We start from the raw sequence: 16,081 nt of genomic DNA, 5'->3' as shown, positions 1-16,081 counted from the left end.
TGGGGGTTGGGGGGTAGGGGGTAGGTGTAAGGGTGACAGGTGTGGTCGTTGATATCTGGAGCAGACCAGGGTCACATTGAACCTTCTTACAACAGCTTCCTGCCTGAGATACCATAGAGCAGTAGGATGGTAGCTTGGCAAAGGTTGGACATCTGAAACACAAAAGTTTTGTTGGAGTTTGAGTAATTTTCAACCAGACAATTCTAGTATTTTTTTTCTTTTTCATTCAAATTAACTATGATTTCCTAACATGCACTTCACAATTGCCCAAAAAATGTGTCTATAGAAAGAAAAAAAAAATTTTTGTATAAATTTACCAAAAGATTCAAAGAAATTAATACTTTATTATATAGGGCCAATTTTTTTAACCAGACAATGTCTATCTGCAGATCGGTCTAACATATAAAGTTGGCATGTTATCTAGAGCAAATGTCTAATGTTATGGAACTGACAAATATCACACATACTTGGTGTTACATTGGTAGTGCCCGGTGCTGGAATCATCACAGATACAGGAGTAGTCGCAGCCATCGTCCCACTTGTCATTCTGATGGTAGATCTTGCCCTTGAACACGCAAACATCTGCAAAAAATAGCATTATCATTAAGGATTTCTGTCCCGCTGCAGGCTAAACACTCAAGCAAAGCTGGAACTCATTGGTGATCAAATCAATATAATGAAAGTATGAATGGTTACAAACTGTTTATCACTATTTTATGCAATGATAATGCGACATCATCATTCTACCCTTACCATCGTTTTGTTTGCTATTGTTATTAGGTTAGTCAATCGTTGGTATGTAATGACAAGAGGCCCGAGCGCCTTAGCGGTCACCTGAGTTATATGATAGGTACCAGTAGCTCAATTTCATAGTTGAGATGTACAAAATGTGGAAAACAACATGTAAACAAAGTGAAATACAATACTTGTCATGTCACCAAAGGATAAGAACTTTAAAAAGTATTTATATAAATTATTTTGCTATTGAGAATTATACCCTCTCCCCAAGGGAGAGCAGATTTCTGGGGGGATAATGAAATACAATATAGGTAAGGACCTTTCTATACATGAACAGTAAAACATCTGAGTCTGATGAAGAAGATTTTTTAACTTTTCACCATAATCCCCATTTGGGCCCCACCCCTCCAGTCCCTGGGGATGGGACAGGATCTTATTTTCTCATACCATCTAATTGCCATATCTGGCATCATAATCATTTCAACCAAGTTTGAATAATTCCCTGCTGAAAATGGACAAAATATACCCAAAAGTATTTTTCCCTATATAAACTGAAATCAACTTTACCCCCTCCCCAAAGGAGAATGGATGGTCCGGGGGTAATAAAATTGAAAAATAAATAAAGCCCCTGACAGAATTTGATTGTACTACATCCGAGTCTGAAGAAGAAGATTTTTGAAATATTGGTCAACTTTCCCGTTGGGACCTCGTCCTAGTCCCCGGGGTTAGAGTAGGTATCCCAATTTTAAAATTGTGTAGGCTCATCTACCAAGGATGATTCTGACAAAGTTTGAAAAAATTCCATCCACTGGTTCTTGAGAAGAAGTCGAAAATGTAACAAGTTTACGCACGACGGACGGAAAGCGATCAGAATAGGTCACTTGAGCAAAGCTCAGGTGACCTAAAAACAATATCACACATATATGTTCATCCGACATCTCATATTGCATCTTGTATTTTGCATGAATTGACATATTTCACTCAAACTAAAGTCCCAGAGGGATTATATTTATGTGTGCAATTCATTCATACAATATGAGACATCAGATGAACATGTGTGATATATATCTATTTATTAAACCCAAAACTAGAGCACTGACAGTTTAGCAAAGGCCCCACAATGTGTTTGACCATGGACGGACGGATCGACAGACAACCAGACTACTATTCCGTCTTTGCATATTGCAGAGTTATCTTCTCTTGTGAGAAGGGATTGATTGTAACGTCACTGGTTTGTGTGAGAAAATTACGTCGTTTTCTCAAAAATTGATAACGTTACCCTCACAAACAAATGACGTAACAATCAATACCTGCTCACAAGAGAAGATAACTCTGCAATACGAAAAGACGGAATAGGGCACTGCGTCTTCCATGCCGGACCCTAATTAAATCTAAAGGACAGATGTAGACCAATACCTCTGACTCCTGATGGGAAAGTCTGTGTGAAGTTAATTCCTGGTTTGAAGCCTGAAAATCCGCCGGAGTACTGTCCCACCACAGGGATACCTATTGACGGGTGGGCTACTGGGTCAAGCACCATGCCGTAGTAGGTACACTGAGGAGTGCGACAACAGTTGCCTGATGACTTGATAAGGAAGCAGGTAGCTGGTAGATCTGGATATGCTGGGCACCTGTAAAACGTATTGAAGGATTGATATGAAAATGTCATACAGGTTCCAAATGGATCACCCCCGCTGATTAAAGGGGAAACTAGATTTGCAAGCTACAGGCTAGCCAAAACAATAGAACATGGGCAAAAAAATCCTAAAAGGAAAATAGTTGAAATGCAAAAAATAAATCACAATCATTGGAATAAACCAGATTAGTTTAAAGAAAAAATAAAATTATAATTGTTGAACTAATTAAATCACATTTAAAGCATTTCAGAGTGAGAGAAAGACTCTTCAGTAGATAACGATACACATGCAACGTTAGAAAATATGGGAGCCTCTGATGTAAATCTCTTATATTAGATATTTTATTCCTCCAAACTTGATTTGCATTGTTCCCACAGACATGTTAATATGATGTAGACCTACTTTGGTTTACATTCGTAGTAGCCTGTGCGTCCGTCGATACAGTCACATGCGTAGTCGCAGTCATCGTCCCATTTCTCGCCCTGGTTGTACAGCTTGTTCTTGTAGATACACTGGTCTATCAAGGCAAACAAAATAGCTCATCTTTTACGACAGTTTAGTTTTCACAAGGAAAATGACAGTTTAATTTTCATAACTTTCCTTGTAAGATAAATTTATATCTTTTATAACAGCTTATTTTCACAATTTTCCTTGTAAGAGAAATTCAGATCTTTTACAACAGTTAAATTTTCACAACTTTCCTTGTAAGAGAAATTCAGATCTTTTATGACAGTTTAATTTGCAGAATTTTCCTTGTAAGAGAAATTCAGATATTTTATGACAGTTTAATTTGCAGAACTTTCCTTGTAAGAGAAATTCAGATATTTTATGACAGTTTAATTTTCTAAGAGAAATTCAGATCTTTTATGACAGTTTAATTTTCCTAACTTTCCTTGTACGAGAAATTCAGATATTTTATGACAGTTTCATTTGCAGAACTTTCCTTGTAAGAGAAATTCAGATCTTTTATGACAGTTTAATTTGCAGAACTTTCCTTGTAAGAGAAATTTATATCTTTTCTAACAGCTTATTTTCACAACTTTCCTTGTAAGAGACATTCAGGAACTTGACTATAAAAAGCACACTAACAAGAACTGTATGTACAATGCAAGAGAGTGCAAAATGAACAGAGAGCATTGTACGGAATATTTTTGCAACACTGAATATACTAATGCTGAAAGCACAATGTGTATCATAATACAATTTTCTGCTTAAAAAGTCAATTTCATGTTTGAGGAAAGAATTATCTTATCAAAATATCATATTTTTGGATGATTTTTAGTATTTTTGGGTATGACATGCCCACTGGACCACATATAACTGAAGGGTTCCAAAGCAATAAGTACACTTTTTTAGAGTTTAAGGAGAAATTATCTGATTTTTCCAGTATTGTAAGTGTATTCTTATACAGGCAAACAAAATTATTTGATACAGAAGAAAGGATAATCATACAACACAAATTGTTTCAGTTCTAGAAAATGACTGTGTTAGATTAAAGCTATATACAGGATGTTGTTTGCATTAAATTTCACTATTAGGGCCAGAATTAACAGTCTATCAACAACTACAATGTGAATGCTACAGATGCAACAAAGATGAGATAAATATATAATCTACATGACTTACTTGTGACACCGGAGATCTGGTTGTTTGTGATTGGATAACCACCTCCTGGGAAGCCACCGGTGGTGTTGCCGAGTGAGGTACTTGGGATGACGTGGATGACGGGAGGTAGACCTGACGGCCTGGGCGTGGGCGACACACCCGGCTGTGGAGTTGGGGCCACAATGGGAACAAGCTGTGGGACTGGGTTGTAGTTTCCATAGCCTGGCACATCACATGAGAGAGATGGACAACACTGGCCTGGAACCGTCACCTTGTGGCAGTAGCTCGGGATCTGAGGATAGGCGGGGCACCTGTCAAGGTAATGGAGAGAGGTGTAATTGTTTCTACTGCTGAAATGTTAAACTTATTGCCATCATACTTTGGGGTATTAAAGTAAGAACTTGTGTAATCAGAGTCATCAACCTTATTGGAAATCACCTGTCACATACTACGAAAGTGAATAATTTAGAATTGTTGAGCCTCAAACAGGGAACCTGTCAAGGTAATGGTGCGAGGTATAATGCTGGAATGTTTAACTTAATACCATCACACTCTAGGGTATGTAAGAACCTCGTGTGGAGTCTCAAACACAGCTTTTTTGGGGGGTGAAATTCAGCCCTATACAATAACTCCTCAAAATCTATTAGAATTTTCAAGTTTGTTTGTCTGAGGTTGGTTAACATGCTAAACTGGCTTGTTACCAGTGATTCAACGGCCATCTCATACATGGTTGACACCTTTGTGTTTGCTGTATTGGTCATTTGTCTGATGATGGAGACATATGGTTCACAATATACGGTCTATTGAAACGTCACACAAACATAACACTGGTTGTGCTATATGAACTTATGTATGCAATTCTAAGGCCAAAAAAAAATATGTGTGTTTCTGGTTTCCCTATCTGTCACGTTCGTATGAATGTGTGTATTTGTTTTTATATATGTTTGTGCTATGTTTGTTCGTTGTTCCTTCTGAGCGACCGTAGTTTTGGAGAGTAACCGGAAATGGGTAAGTCCGAGCGGGACGCTTTGAAACTCCAGCAAGTTCGCTGAGTTTGTTTACCCGATTCTACTGCAAATGCAGTATTGAAACATGTACAGGCACAGATAACAGACTGTGGTGAGTATTTCTTTACTATATCTCTGTTTCTTTGTCTGATGTTTTAGCCCATTTCTGGATAAATATCCTAAGTAAACAGATGTTCGCTCGTGCGGTTCAGTCATGCGTTTCATGGTGACATTATGTATAATGATTTGTTAGGAAGGTTTTGCAAATATTATTGCTATTGGTTGCTGTAACTATCTATATTGATATCTGTTTTATATGCAATTCCACGTAGTATAACGTATATTTATGTTATGTATATATAGTAAAGCGCGATCAGGTGAGTGCATATGCGTGTATGGAAAAGTATGGAAGACATGAGTGGCCATATAGAACTTCAAGTGTTGTATAAATTATGTTATTTGTTGTATGCTGAACCCGCACGATATCAGAGCGTAACTTATTGTTTTCTAGCTTATATTTTCATAATATTTTGTAGAGGTTTAATTGTTATCTGGTGTAAAATTAATAGGGCATAAACTTAAGTATATTACTATTAGTAATTGTTTGGAATCGTATGTGATATGTTTGCGAGTTGTACTTAGGTGTTTTTGTTATTATGTTTAAAGCTTCATGTGAGGGTTCGATGCCTACCAGCTGAGCTCTGTCGGGGCCTGTTAGAGACACCAGTGATAAGCGCCAGGACCGACGTCAGTCAAGGTCAGCCTTTTGGTGATCTGAACACGAGAACAGACCAAGAGTAATTAGTTTGGTGGTGAAAGAAGGGGAACTCAACCGTGGTCATCAGCCGACACTACAACAATGACTGTTGCCGGAGGCCGCACTGGAAATGTATTTCCACCTTCCAGTTACCAGGAGTGTGGTAACTATATGTACATATTGGTACTATACACCAATCTAGTGTCCTGTGTGGAACTTGTCCTTTGTGGAACTTGGTGTCCTGTGTGGACATTGATCAGAGTCATCTGATTGCTAAGTTTTAGCAGAACATATTGTTATTGGAGCCGAGGAGACTTACAATAGAGTCCAGGAGAACTGTAACTACCTCAGGGTGCAGCAGAGACTTTTTGTGTAGTTTATAGGATCATTATGTGTGAAACTGTGTGGATGTGAGTGTGATTTGTTTATGTTGTAAATAAATTGTAAATATGTATTCGAAATCTTGTTTTCATTTGCCGTGTAACTACTCGACGCTCATCCTACGTTACAAAATTGGTGGCAGCGGTGGGATGACTTCCGTGTTGTTATTCGGGATTTGAATCCAGGTTTTTGTACTTCTTGTATGTTAGGTTATTTACTAGATATTTGTTCTTGTTTTGGGCAATACTGAAGACTGCTATTTCCTTTTTCAAAACATGTCCTTTGTTGACTTCATGGAAGCTTCGGTGGATTAACCGTCTAGGTAAGTACCAGGAAAAAAGAAACGAGAAGAGCAGAAGCACGCGGGTAGTCTTTAAGGTTGGTAAGTATATGTCCATGTTTTTTGTTGTATTGTATTGTCAGTAGTCCTTTACATTGTTGTTGTACCTGTAGCTACCAACATGTCGTCACTACAAGATCTTATAGCTCGTGGGAGGGAAATGAAGTATGAGGGAGAAGCTTTACAGAAGTTCGTCAGCGAGCAACAAGCCCAAGAGAGAGATGAGCGAGAGAAGGAAAGAACATTCAGATTCGAGATGGAGAAGAAGAATCTACTGTTGGAACAGGCTAAGATAGAAGCTGAGCGGGAAGTACGAGCGGAAGCACGAATGGAACAGGAGCACAAGTGGAAACTGGAGATCCTACAAGCTGGAGGTGGAGAGGAGAAACCCAGTACTCTTACTCCAAGGGATTCGTCTATGAAACGGGGACCTAAGTTACCAGCATTCGATGAGACTCGCGACAATATGGATGCCTACCTACAGAGGTTTGAACGATATGCTGAGGCACAGAGATGGGAGCGAGGCAATTGGGGAGCGAACCTCAGTGCTCTGTTGAGGGGAAAAGCATTAGATGTGTTTTCTCGTCTGCCAGTGGAAAAAGCCCTAGACTTTGATGAGTTGAAAAACGCGCTCTTACTTAGATTTGAGATGACGGAGGAAGGTTTTAGGAAATCGTTCCGAACAGCTAGACCCGAGGGAGGAGAGACGTTCTCACAATTTGCTACACGCTTGCAAAGTTATGCCGAGAGATGGATTGAACTGAGTAAGACAGAAAAAAACTACGAGAAGCTGAGAGATCTCATGCTGAGGGACCAGTTCATTCACTGTTGTGGTCAGGATCTTTCCCTATTTCTGAAGGAGAGAACACCATCTTCAATTACAGCGATGGCTAAACTAGCGGACCAGTTCGTAGAAGCACGGGGAACGAAGGCGAACCAAGTGATCTCTAGGGGACAGAAGTCAGGTTCCAGTAAGCTACAGAGTTCCAGTCCTGCTGATACGTCTACGTCAAAGCCTTCAGCTAAAGATAGGAAATGCTACAACTGTGGGAAACCGGGTCATCTATCATACGAGTGTCGTGCAAAGAAGAATGGTTCTGGACACAAAGTTGCAGCTATTGTGGAAGAACGACATGGTAAAGAGACTGAGGGTGACTTGACGAAAGCATGTAAGAAGAAATATAGGAAACCAGCGGGGAGTGAGTTTCACAACAAGAATGACTTGGCAACTCTAAGCATGTCCTGTGATGTGAACAGCTCTAGATCTACGGCCATGCCAGTTGTGAAAGGGTGTGCTGGAAAGTATTGTGTAACAGTGCTTCGAGATACAGGATGTAGCGGTGTCGTGGTAAGGAAATGTCTCGTCGACAAGGATAGTTTTACTGACAGAGTTCAAGTTTGCACTTTCGCCGATGGATCAAGATTAGAAACACCTATTGCTATAGTGGAAGTGGATTCGCCTTATTTCAGAGGAACAACTGAAGCGTGGGCACTGGAAACTCCACTGTATGACTTGATTATAGGTAATATTTATGGTGCATTACCTCCTGACCAACCAGACAAGAACTGGAAGATGAAGGGTTCTAATGTTCAAACGGTAGAGACACGCGCTCAGATGAAGAAGAAAGGGATTGCTTGCAGACCATTGAAGGTGCCTGATTTGATGACGGATATAGGCAATGTAGAAGATTTGAAAGAAGAGCAACAGAAAGACCCCACATTGGAGAAGTTCAGGAAGTTGGCGTCCGCCGAAGAAACCTATGAGCGAGATGATGGGGGCTCATCTACTATCTTTTATAAAAAGGGTGTAATGTACCGGAAGTTTAAAAGTCCGAGAGTGAGGAATGGCATGACTTTCCGGCAACTGATTGTTCCAGAAAAGTATCGAGAGATGGTGATGAGACTGGCGCATGAATCCATCATGTCGGGGCATTTAGCGGCTAAGAGGACTACCAACAGAGTTCTTTGGGAGTTCTTCTGGCCTGGTGTTCAAGCGGAGGTGATTCGGTTTTGCAAATCCTGTGATATCTGTCAGCGGACATTTCCGAAGGGGAGAGTTCCCAAAGCTCCTTTGGGTGACATGCCTCTCATCGATACCCCATTCAAGAGGATTGCGGTGGATCTGATCGGACCACTGGAACCAGCTACAGAGCGTGGAAACCGATATATTTTGACAGTCGTGGACTATGCCACTCGTTATCCTGAAGCGGTTGCACTAAAGAGTATAGAGACTGAGAGAGTTGCGGAGGCACTCATAGATATCTTTAGCAGAGTGGGGATCCCTTCTGAAATGTTAACTGATCAGGGTGCGCAATTTACGTCGGAGTTGATGCGAGAAGTAAGTCGACTGCTGTCAATCAGACAGCTTACCACTTCGCCATACCATCCCATGTGCAACGGTTTAGTGGAAAGGTTCAATGGTACCCTTAAACAGATGTTGCGCAAGATGAGTGCAGAGCGACCTAAGGATTGGGACAGATTTATTAATGCCCTACTTTTTGCCTACCGTGAGGTTCCACAAGAATCACTGGGATTTTCACCGTTTGAGTTGCTGTACGGTAGAGCAGTAAGGGGTCCAATGATGATTCTGAGGGAGCTTATGACGAAAGATATACCAGACGAGGAAGTGAAAACAACGTATCAGTACGTTATGGATTTACGAGAGAGGATCGAAGAAACCTGTAGTATAGCAGCGGATCATCTTAAGGATGCCAAGTTCAAACAAAAGAAGTACTTTAACAGGAGAGCGAGACAGCGAAACTTAAAGGCGGGTGATAAGGTATTGGTGCTCCTTCCTACAAAGGCAAACAAACTTCTGATGCAATGGAGAGGACCTTATGAAGTTGTTGAGAAAGTTGGACCATCAGACTATCGTGTCAACCGAGATGGAAAGGTTAAAGTACTCCATATTAATCTGCTGAAAAAGTATGAGATCCGTAGGAAGAACCAACAAGATCTTGCGGCAGTGTCTATTGAAGGAGCTTTTGCTTGTGTAATGTCGATGGTTATTGACGAAGATGAGATCAAAGAAACTGATTTCAACCAGGTTTTGGAGACTATTCCTTGTGACAAAGGAAAGGAAGGGATCGAAGATGTTGAAATTGCGGACAGCCTGTCACAAGAACGGAGGAGTGAGGTGCAGAGGTTATTGACCGGTTATAAGGATGTGTTGACTGATCATCCAGGAAGAACAGTTCTTGCGGAGCATGATATTGTCACTACAACAACTGAGCCGGTGCATGTGAAACCCTATCCTTTGCCATTTAACACCAAAGAGGTCATAAAGAAGGAAGTAGACAAGATGCTTGAAATGGGGGTGATTGAGCCATCATCGTCGCCTTATTCAGCGCCGGTGGTGATTGTGAAAAAGAAAGACGGCACCAACCGATTTTGCATTGACTTCAGGAGATTGAACCGAGTGACTGTATTTGATGCAGAACCAATGCCAAATACGGAAGACATCTTTTCGAGACTTGCTGGTGCCCGGTTCTTTTCTAGACTTGACCTCAGCAAAGGTTACTGGCAGGTGCCTATGTCAGACAAAGCCAAGCCGATGACAGCATTTGCTACACCACAGGGATTATTTCAATTCCGGGTAATGCCATTCGGATTGGTGAACGCTCCAGCGACTTTCAGCCGTATGATGAGGAAGTTGTTAGCAGAAATGAAACATCTTGAGAATTTCATAGATGATATTCTCATCTACACATCCACGTGGGAGAAACACTTGGATGTTTTGAAGGAGTTGTTTTCCCGTCTACGTAATGCAGGACTGACTGCTAGACCCAGCAAGTGTGCATTAGGTTTTGGAAGTTTATCGTGCCTTGGTCATGTGGTGGGTTTAGGTGGACTTGAACTGGAACAGTCAAAAGTGAAAGCCATTGAGGAAGCGCCAAGACCAGTCACAAAGAAGCAAGTGCGTTCATTCTTGGGATTGGCGGGGTTTTATAGAAAATTCATTCCAAACTTTGCCGCCATCAGTGTACCACTGACCGACTTGACAAAGAAGGGTGGTGCTAACAAAGTCGTATGGGGGGAAAGTCAAGAGATTGCCTTCAATACCTTGAAAAAAATGCTAACCGCGGGACCGGTATTGAAGCTTGCTGATCTTGAACAGGACTTTATTCTTCGCACCGACGCATCCGATACGGGACTGGGTGCTGTTCTTTTGCAGGAGGACAACGATAAGAAGTTGCCTGTAGCTTACGCGAGCAAGAAACTCTTACCCAGGGAAAGGAATTATGCGATAGTGGAAAAGGAGTGTTTGGCTATCGTTTGGGGAATCCAGAAATTCGAACCGTACTTGTATGGAAGAGAGTTTATTTTGGAAACTGATCATCAACCCCTTACCTACCTTCATCGTTCAAGGACTGCCAACGCAAGACTAATGCGTTGGGCGCTGTTACTGCAGCCGTACCGATTCCGGATTCGAGCGATAAAGGGTGTGGACAATGTCGGAGCCGATTACCTGAGCAGGATCTGAGACATTCATACTCCGTGAATGTTGTAAAAGTGTTACCACTTTTTTCCGGAACGGGGGGAATTTTGTCACGTTCGTATGAATGTGTGTATTTGTTTTTATATATGTTTGTGCTATGTTTGTTCGTTGTTCCTTCTGAGCGACCGTAGTTTTGGAGAGTAACCGGAAATGGGTAAGTCCAAGCGGGACGCTTTGAAACTCCAGCAAGTTCGCTGAGTTTGTTTACCCGATTCTACTGCAAATGCAGTATTGAAACATGTACAGGCACAGATAACAGACTGTGGTGAGTATTTCTTTACTATATCTCTGTTTCTTTGTCTGATGTTTTAGCCCATTTCTGGATAAATATCCTAAGTAAACAGATGTTCGCTCGTGCGGTTCAGTCATGCGTTTCATGGTGACATTATGTATAATGATTTGTTAGGAAGGTTTTGCAAATATTATTGCTATTGGTTGCTGTAACTATCTATATTGATATCTGTTTTATATGCAATTCCACGTAGTATAACGTATATTTATGTTATGTATATATAGTAAAGCGCGATCAGGTGAGTGCATATGCGTGTATGGAAAAGTATGGAAGACATGAGTGGCCATATAGAACTTCAAGTGTTGTATAAATTATGTTATTTGTTGTATGCTGAACCCGCACGATATCAGAGCGTAACTTATTGTTTTCTAGCTTATATTTTCATAATATTTTGTAGAGGTTTAATTGTTATCTGGTGTAAAATTAATAGGGCATAAACTTAAGTATATTACTATTAGTAATTGTTTGGAATCGTATGTGATATGTTTGCGAGTTGTACTTAGGTGTTTTTGTTATTATGTTTAAAGCTTCATGTGAGGGTTCGATGCCTACCAGCTGAGCTCTGTCGGGGCCTGTTAGAGACACCAGTGATAAGCGCCAGGACCGACGTCAGTCAAGGTCAGCCTTTTGGTGATCTGAACACGAGAACAGACCAAGAGTAATTAGTTTGGTGGTGAAAGAAGGGGAACTCAACCGTGGTCATCAGCCGACACTACAACAATGACTGTTGCCGGAGGCCGCACTGGAAATGTATTTCCACCTTCCAGTTACCAGGAGTGTGGTAACTATATGTACATATTGGTACTATACACCAATCTAGTGTCCTGTGTGGAACTTGTCCTTTGTGGAACTTGGTGTCCTGTGTGGACATTGATCAGAGTCATCTGATTGCTAAGTTTTAGCAGAACATATTGTTATTGGAGCCGAGGAGACTTACAATAGAGTCCAGGAGAACTGTAACTACCTCAGGGTGCAGCAGAGACTTTTTGTGTAGTTTATAGGATCATTATGTGTGAAACTGTGTGGATGTGAGTGTGATTTGTTTATGTTGTAAATAAATTGTAAATATGTATTCGAAATCTTGTTTTCATTTGCCGTGTAACTACTCGACGCTCATCCTACGTTACACTATCGACCCTCAACTTTTGTGCCTACCCTAAAGTTTTTACTGGCATTTATTGATAAGCACGGCTAAAGTCAAAACTCTTGCTCTATATAAGCATAGTGAAAATATTTAAAAAAAAAAATGAAAAAATGTGCCTACCAACCTGAATTTTTTTTAAGCAGAAACAGGAAACACACATATTTTATTTTTTTGGCCTGATCAGCTTGTAAAGTTATCTATTTGAAAAATTCCATATGATCTTGAACAAAACTTTCAAGTCTCATCCAAATCATTTATTACATCAACAGTATAAATAGGACTTACTTGGACAAGCATCTGTAAACACCCTTGCTGGAGTCCTCACAAGTACATACGAACTGACAGCCGTCATTCCAGGACTGGCCCTGTGAGTAGGCCTGACCCTTGTATATACACTTATCTGGAGAGAAAGTACACCACAATTATTAGAAGAACATAACCGATTACACAAATCTTACTTCTTGTCTCAGCTCAGCACTCAAAAATTGTCAATGTTCAAATCATATAAAAGATTCATAGTTTACACAGACCATAAACTTCTGTTAGACCTGAGTGGCCTATACAAAGCAAATAGTGACCATGGGCCCCTGAAAACTAACGGGCCACTGAATACTAACGGGCCCCTGAATATGAACTCATTCAAGGTATATACTTTTATAACAAACTATTAAGAAAAGAAATTTTAAGAGCCTGGCATGAATTGCCTAGGGGTAACAGTATATGCATATGGCACCCCCCNTAAAATGGTACTGGGGCATGAAGAAAATGAAAATGATAATAGATCCATTGAATACATACAAATCATTTTGCTGAAATAGATTATCTCCCCTTAGATATTACGGTGGATCTCTCTAACACAGGGATAGGCCGAGTACACTTTGTCAGAACCAAAAACAGTTATAGTTCATTTATATATCTATAGTCAATCTTTATTACAAAAAATTGAAGTAATTTCATACAATTATTCATTTTTCACAGAAATCTAAATACAGGGTTATTTTCATAGCTGTGCACATGTTATTCTAAGAAGTTGTACAATAATCTGTACATTCAGTATTCAGTTTATATATGACAGCGAACATTTCTAGTGATGTAACACTACCAGAATCAAAGACATGCTTAATAATTCCAAAGGAATAAACTTAGCATGAAATCTACACAGTATGAAGTACTCAATTCTTCCGGGTTTATGTTCAAGGTATGTAGAGTCGACTATATAGTGTTCTTACCGCGTTTGCCTGTGACAGGATGCGTGCCTGAACCTGGTCCCCAACTGGAGCCAGCAATCAGGTCATGGGTTCCCACGGGCAGCACATTGAGAGAGTTGGGAGGGGCAGTGGCTGTTCCGTTGATCACAGTGACGGGCATGTAGGAACCACAGCTGGGCACCTCACAACACTTATCACTAGGATCAGGTATAAGGGTGCACACAGAAGGTAGACTGGCAAACACCTGGCACCTGGTAAACAAGATGACAGACTGATGAAAGTCTTTGAAGGCTCTTTACTTACACTTTGTGGATGATACAGATAGGCTAGTCTGATGTTTTTGATGAAGATCAAAGGAATCGTGTCGCAGCGTAATGGTAAAGTTGATAGTTTTGTTTTTAACTCATTCACCCTAACATGTTAAAACTAAACTAATTGCCCAGTCTTTGATCAGCCTTGTGATTGGTCAGGTTTTATACCTTAATACGTGCATTTGTTATTCTCTTGACATATTTCAGGGAGAGAAGATATGAGTATCTAGAGCGGAAACCCTGGGATTTCAAGAATGATTCCAGGGGTTCGGAGAAGATATAAGTTTCGAGATCGAGAGCGGAAACCAATCAAATTTTTTAATGCGAGCATTTGTTATTCTTTTGACATATTTCAGGGAGAGAAGATATGAGTATCGAGAGCGGAAACCCTTGGATTTCAAGAAAGATTCCAGGGGTTCAGAGAAGATATGAGTATTGAGGGTGTTACCCTGGGATTTCATGAATGATTTCAGGGGTTCAGAGAAGATATGAGTATCGAGAGCGGAAACACTGACTTCGAGGATGGGTTACAGTCTCTTACCTGGCATTACAGTTATACTTGTTTTGACTGGGGTCCTCACACACACAGTGGAAGTCACAGCCGACATCCCACGTCTGGCCCTTACTGTAGGTCGTGTTGTCGAGGTACATACATACGTCTGAAGTAAACACATTTCAATAGTGATTTATAATGGATATATATGTTATCTCAAACGTTAAATCTCTCCTGTAGTTTGGGTAAGAGTTACCTTTATTGAAATAATTATATTTTATAAATCATAATTACCAAACTTTCAATGTATCCATTGCATACCTTGGGGATAATTGAAAAAGATGAATAGGTCATAATTTGGAAAAAAAATGAAAACATACTTTTTTTTGCTTTAATCATTTCAAGACCTTATTTAGAGGTCTAACCCAAGTGGCCCATGACACAGGGAATTGAATAAAACCCACACCTATCAACAACTCAGGGTTCAAAGGCTGGTAAATCTGAATCCTACATTCCTTTTTATGACGTCTTACCAAGTGGTTTGACGGTAGGACCTGTCCAGCCATGAGCAGTTGGAGCCATGGTGATAGGGGACGGAGTAGAGGGAGCAGGGGTCGGGCTCAGGTTGAAGTCACATTTCGCTGTCTGACAACATGTGTCTTTAGGATCTTTCTCATAATGACACTGCCATGGTAGCTGATAGTACTGTGGACATCTACAATACACGAGGAACAGTTTTTATTTATGCGAGATTTTTTAATAAATATATGAGGCGTGGATATTTCATTTTCTCAAGTTTAAATTTAAAGGTATGTATCTTTTCTAGGTTAGACATCTTTTCACTGTTCTAGATCTGTTGCTTCATAGAATGATGTCATTGCAAAAATTAAAATGATATGAACACATGTACAGACCACGGCTGACATACCTTGACTCTACACTCAGTCTGATGTTATTTACCTGTCGTTACACCTGTACAGACCACGGCTGACATACCTGACTCTACACTCAGTCTAATAGTACTTACCTGTCGTTACACATGTACAGACCAAGGCTGACATACCTTGACTCTACACTCAGTCTAATGGTACTTACCTATCGTTACACCTGTACAGACCACAGCTGACATACCTTGACTCTACATTCAGTCTGATGGTACTTACCTGTTGTAACACCTGTACAGACCACAGCTGACATACCTTGACTCTACACTCAGTCTGATGTTACTTACCTGTCGTTACACCTGTAAAGACCACAGCTGACATACCTGACTCTACACTCAGTCTAATAGTACTTACCTGTCGTTACACATGTACAGACCATGGCTGACATACCTTGACTCTACATTCAGTCTGATGGTACTTACCTGTTGTAACACCTGTACAGACCACGGCTGACATACCTGACTCTACACTCAGTCTAATGGTACTTACCTATCGTTACACCTGTACAGACCAAGGCTGACATACCTGGAATCTACACTCAAGTATAATGCTACCTACCTACCTGGACTCTACACTAAAGTCTAATGGTACTTACCTGGCGTTACACCAGTACAGACCACGACTGACATACCTGGACTGTACACTCAGTCTGATGTTACTTACCTGGCGTTACACCTGTACAGACCACGACTGACATACCTTGACTCTACACTCAGTCTGATGTTA

At 40.5% G+C, this 16,081-nt stretch overlaps 2 protein-coding genes across 2 annotated transcripts in view; one reads left to right on the top strand and one right to left on the bottom strand.

The window, feature by feature from the left end:
* Positions 1–16,081, bottom strand: part of LOC110446232 — a 98,141-nt gene that overhangs the window by 12,717 nt on the left and 69,343 nt on the right. Inside the window, 9 exon segments of the mRNA XM_021491272.1 lie at positions 1–152; positions 468–582; positions 2,155–2,369; positions 2,778–2,892; positions 4,002–4,291; positions 12,685–12,799; positions 13,629–13,858; positions 14,460–14,577; positions 14,945–15,126. The exon segment at positions 1–152 is cut by the window's left edge and continues 5 nt beyond it. Of these exon segments, the coding sequence (XP_021346947.1) occupies positions 1–152; positions 468–582; positions 2,155–2,369; positions 2,778–2,892; positions 4,002–4,291; positions 12,685–12,799; positions 13,629–13,858; positions 14,460–14,577; positions 14,945–15,126 (1,532 nt within the window).
* LOC110446237 lies at positions 4,889–12,376 on the top strand. The gene is made up of 3 exons (XM_021491276.1): positions 4,889–5,099; positions 5,654–11,228; positions 11,783–12,376. Exon 2 carries the CDS (start codon positions 6,587–6,589, stop codon positions 10,946–10,948), a length of 4,362 nt encoding a protein of 1,453 aa, XP_021346951.1. The 5' UTR covers positions 4,889–5,099; positions 5,654–6,586; the 3' UTR covers positions 10,949–11,228; positions 11,783–12,376.

This window comes from Mizuhopecten yessoensis, unplaced genomic scaffold (assembly GCF_002113885.1).
Source record: "Mizuhopecten yessoensis strain PY_sf001 unplaced genomic scaffold, ASM211388v2 scaffold2663, whole genome shotgun sequence".
Classification (NCBI taxonomy): Eukaryota; Metazoa; Mollusca; class Bivalvia; order Pectinida; family Pectinidae; genus Mizuhopecten; species Mizuhopecten yessoensis.
This window is presented reverse-complemented; position numbering and strand designations above follow the sequence as displayed.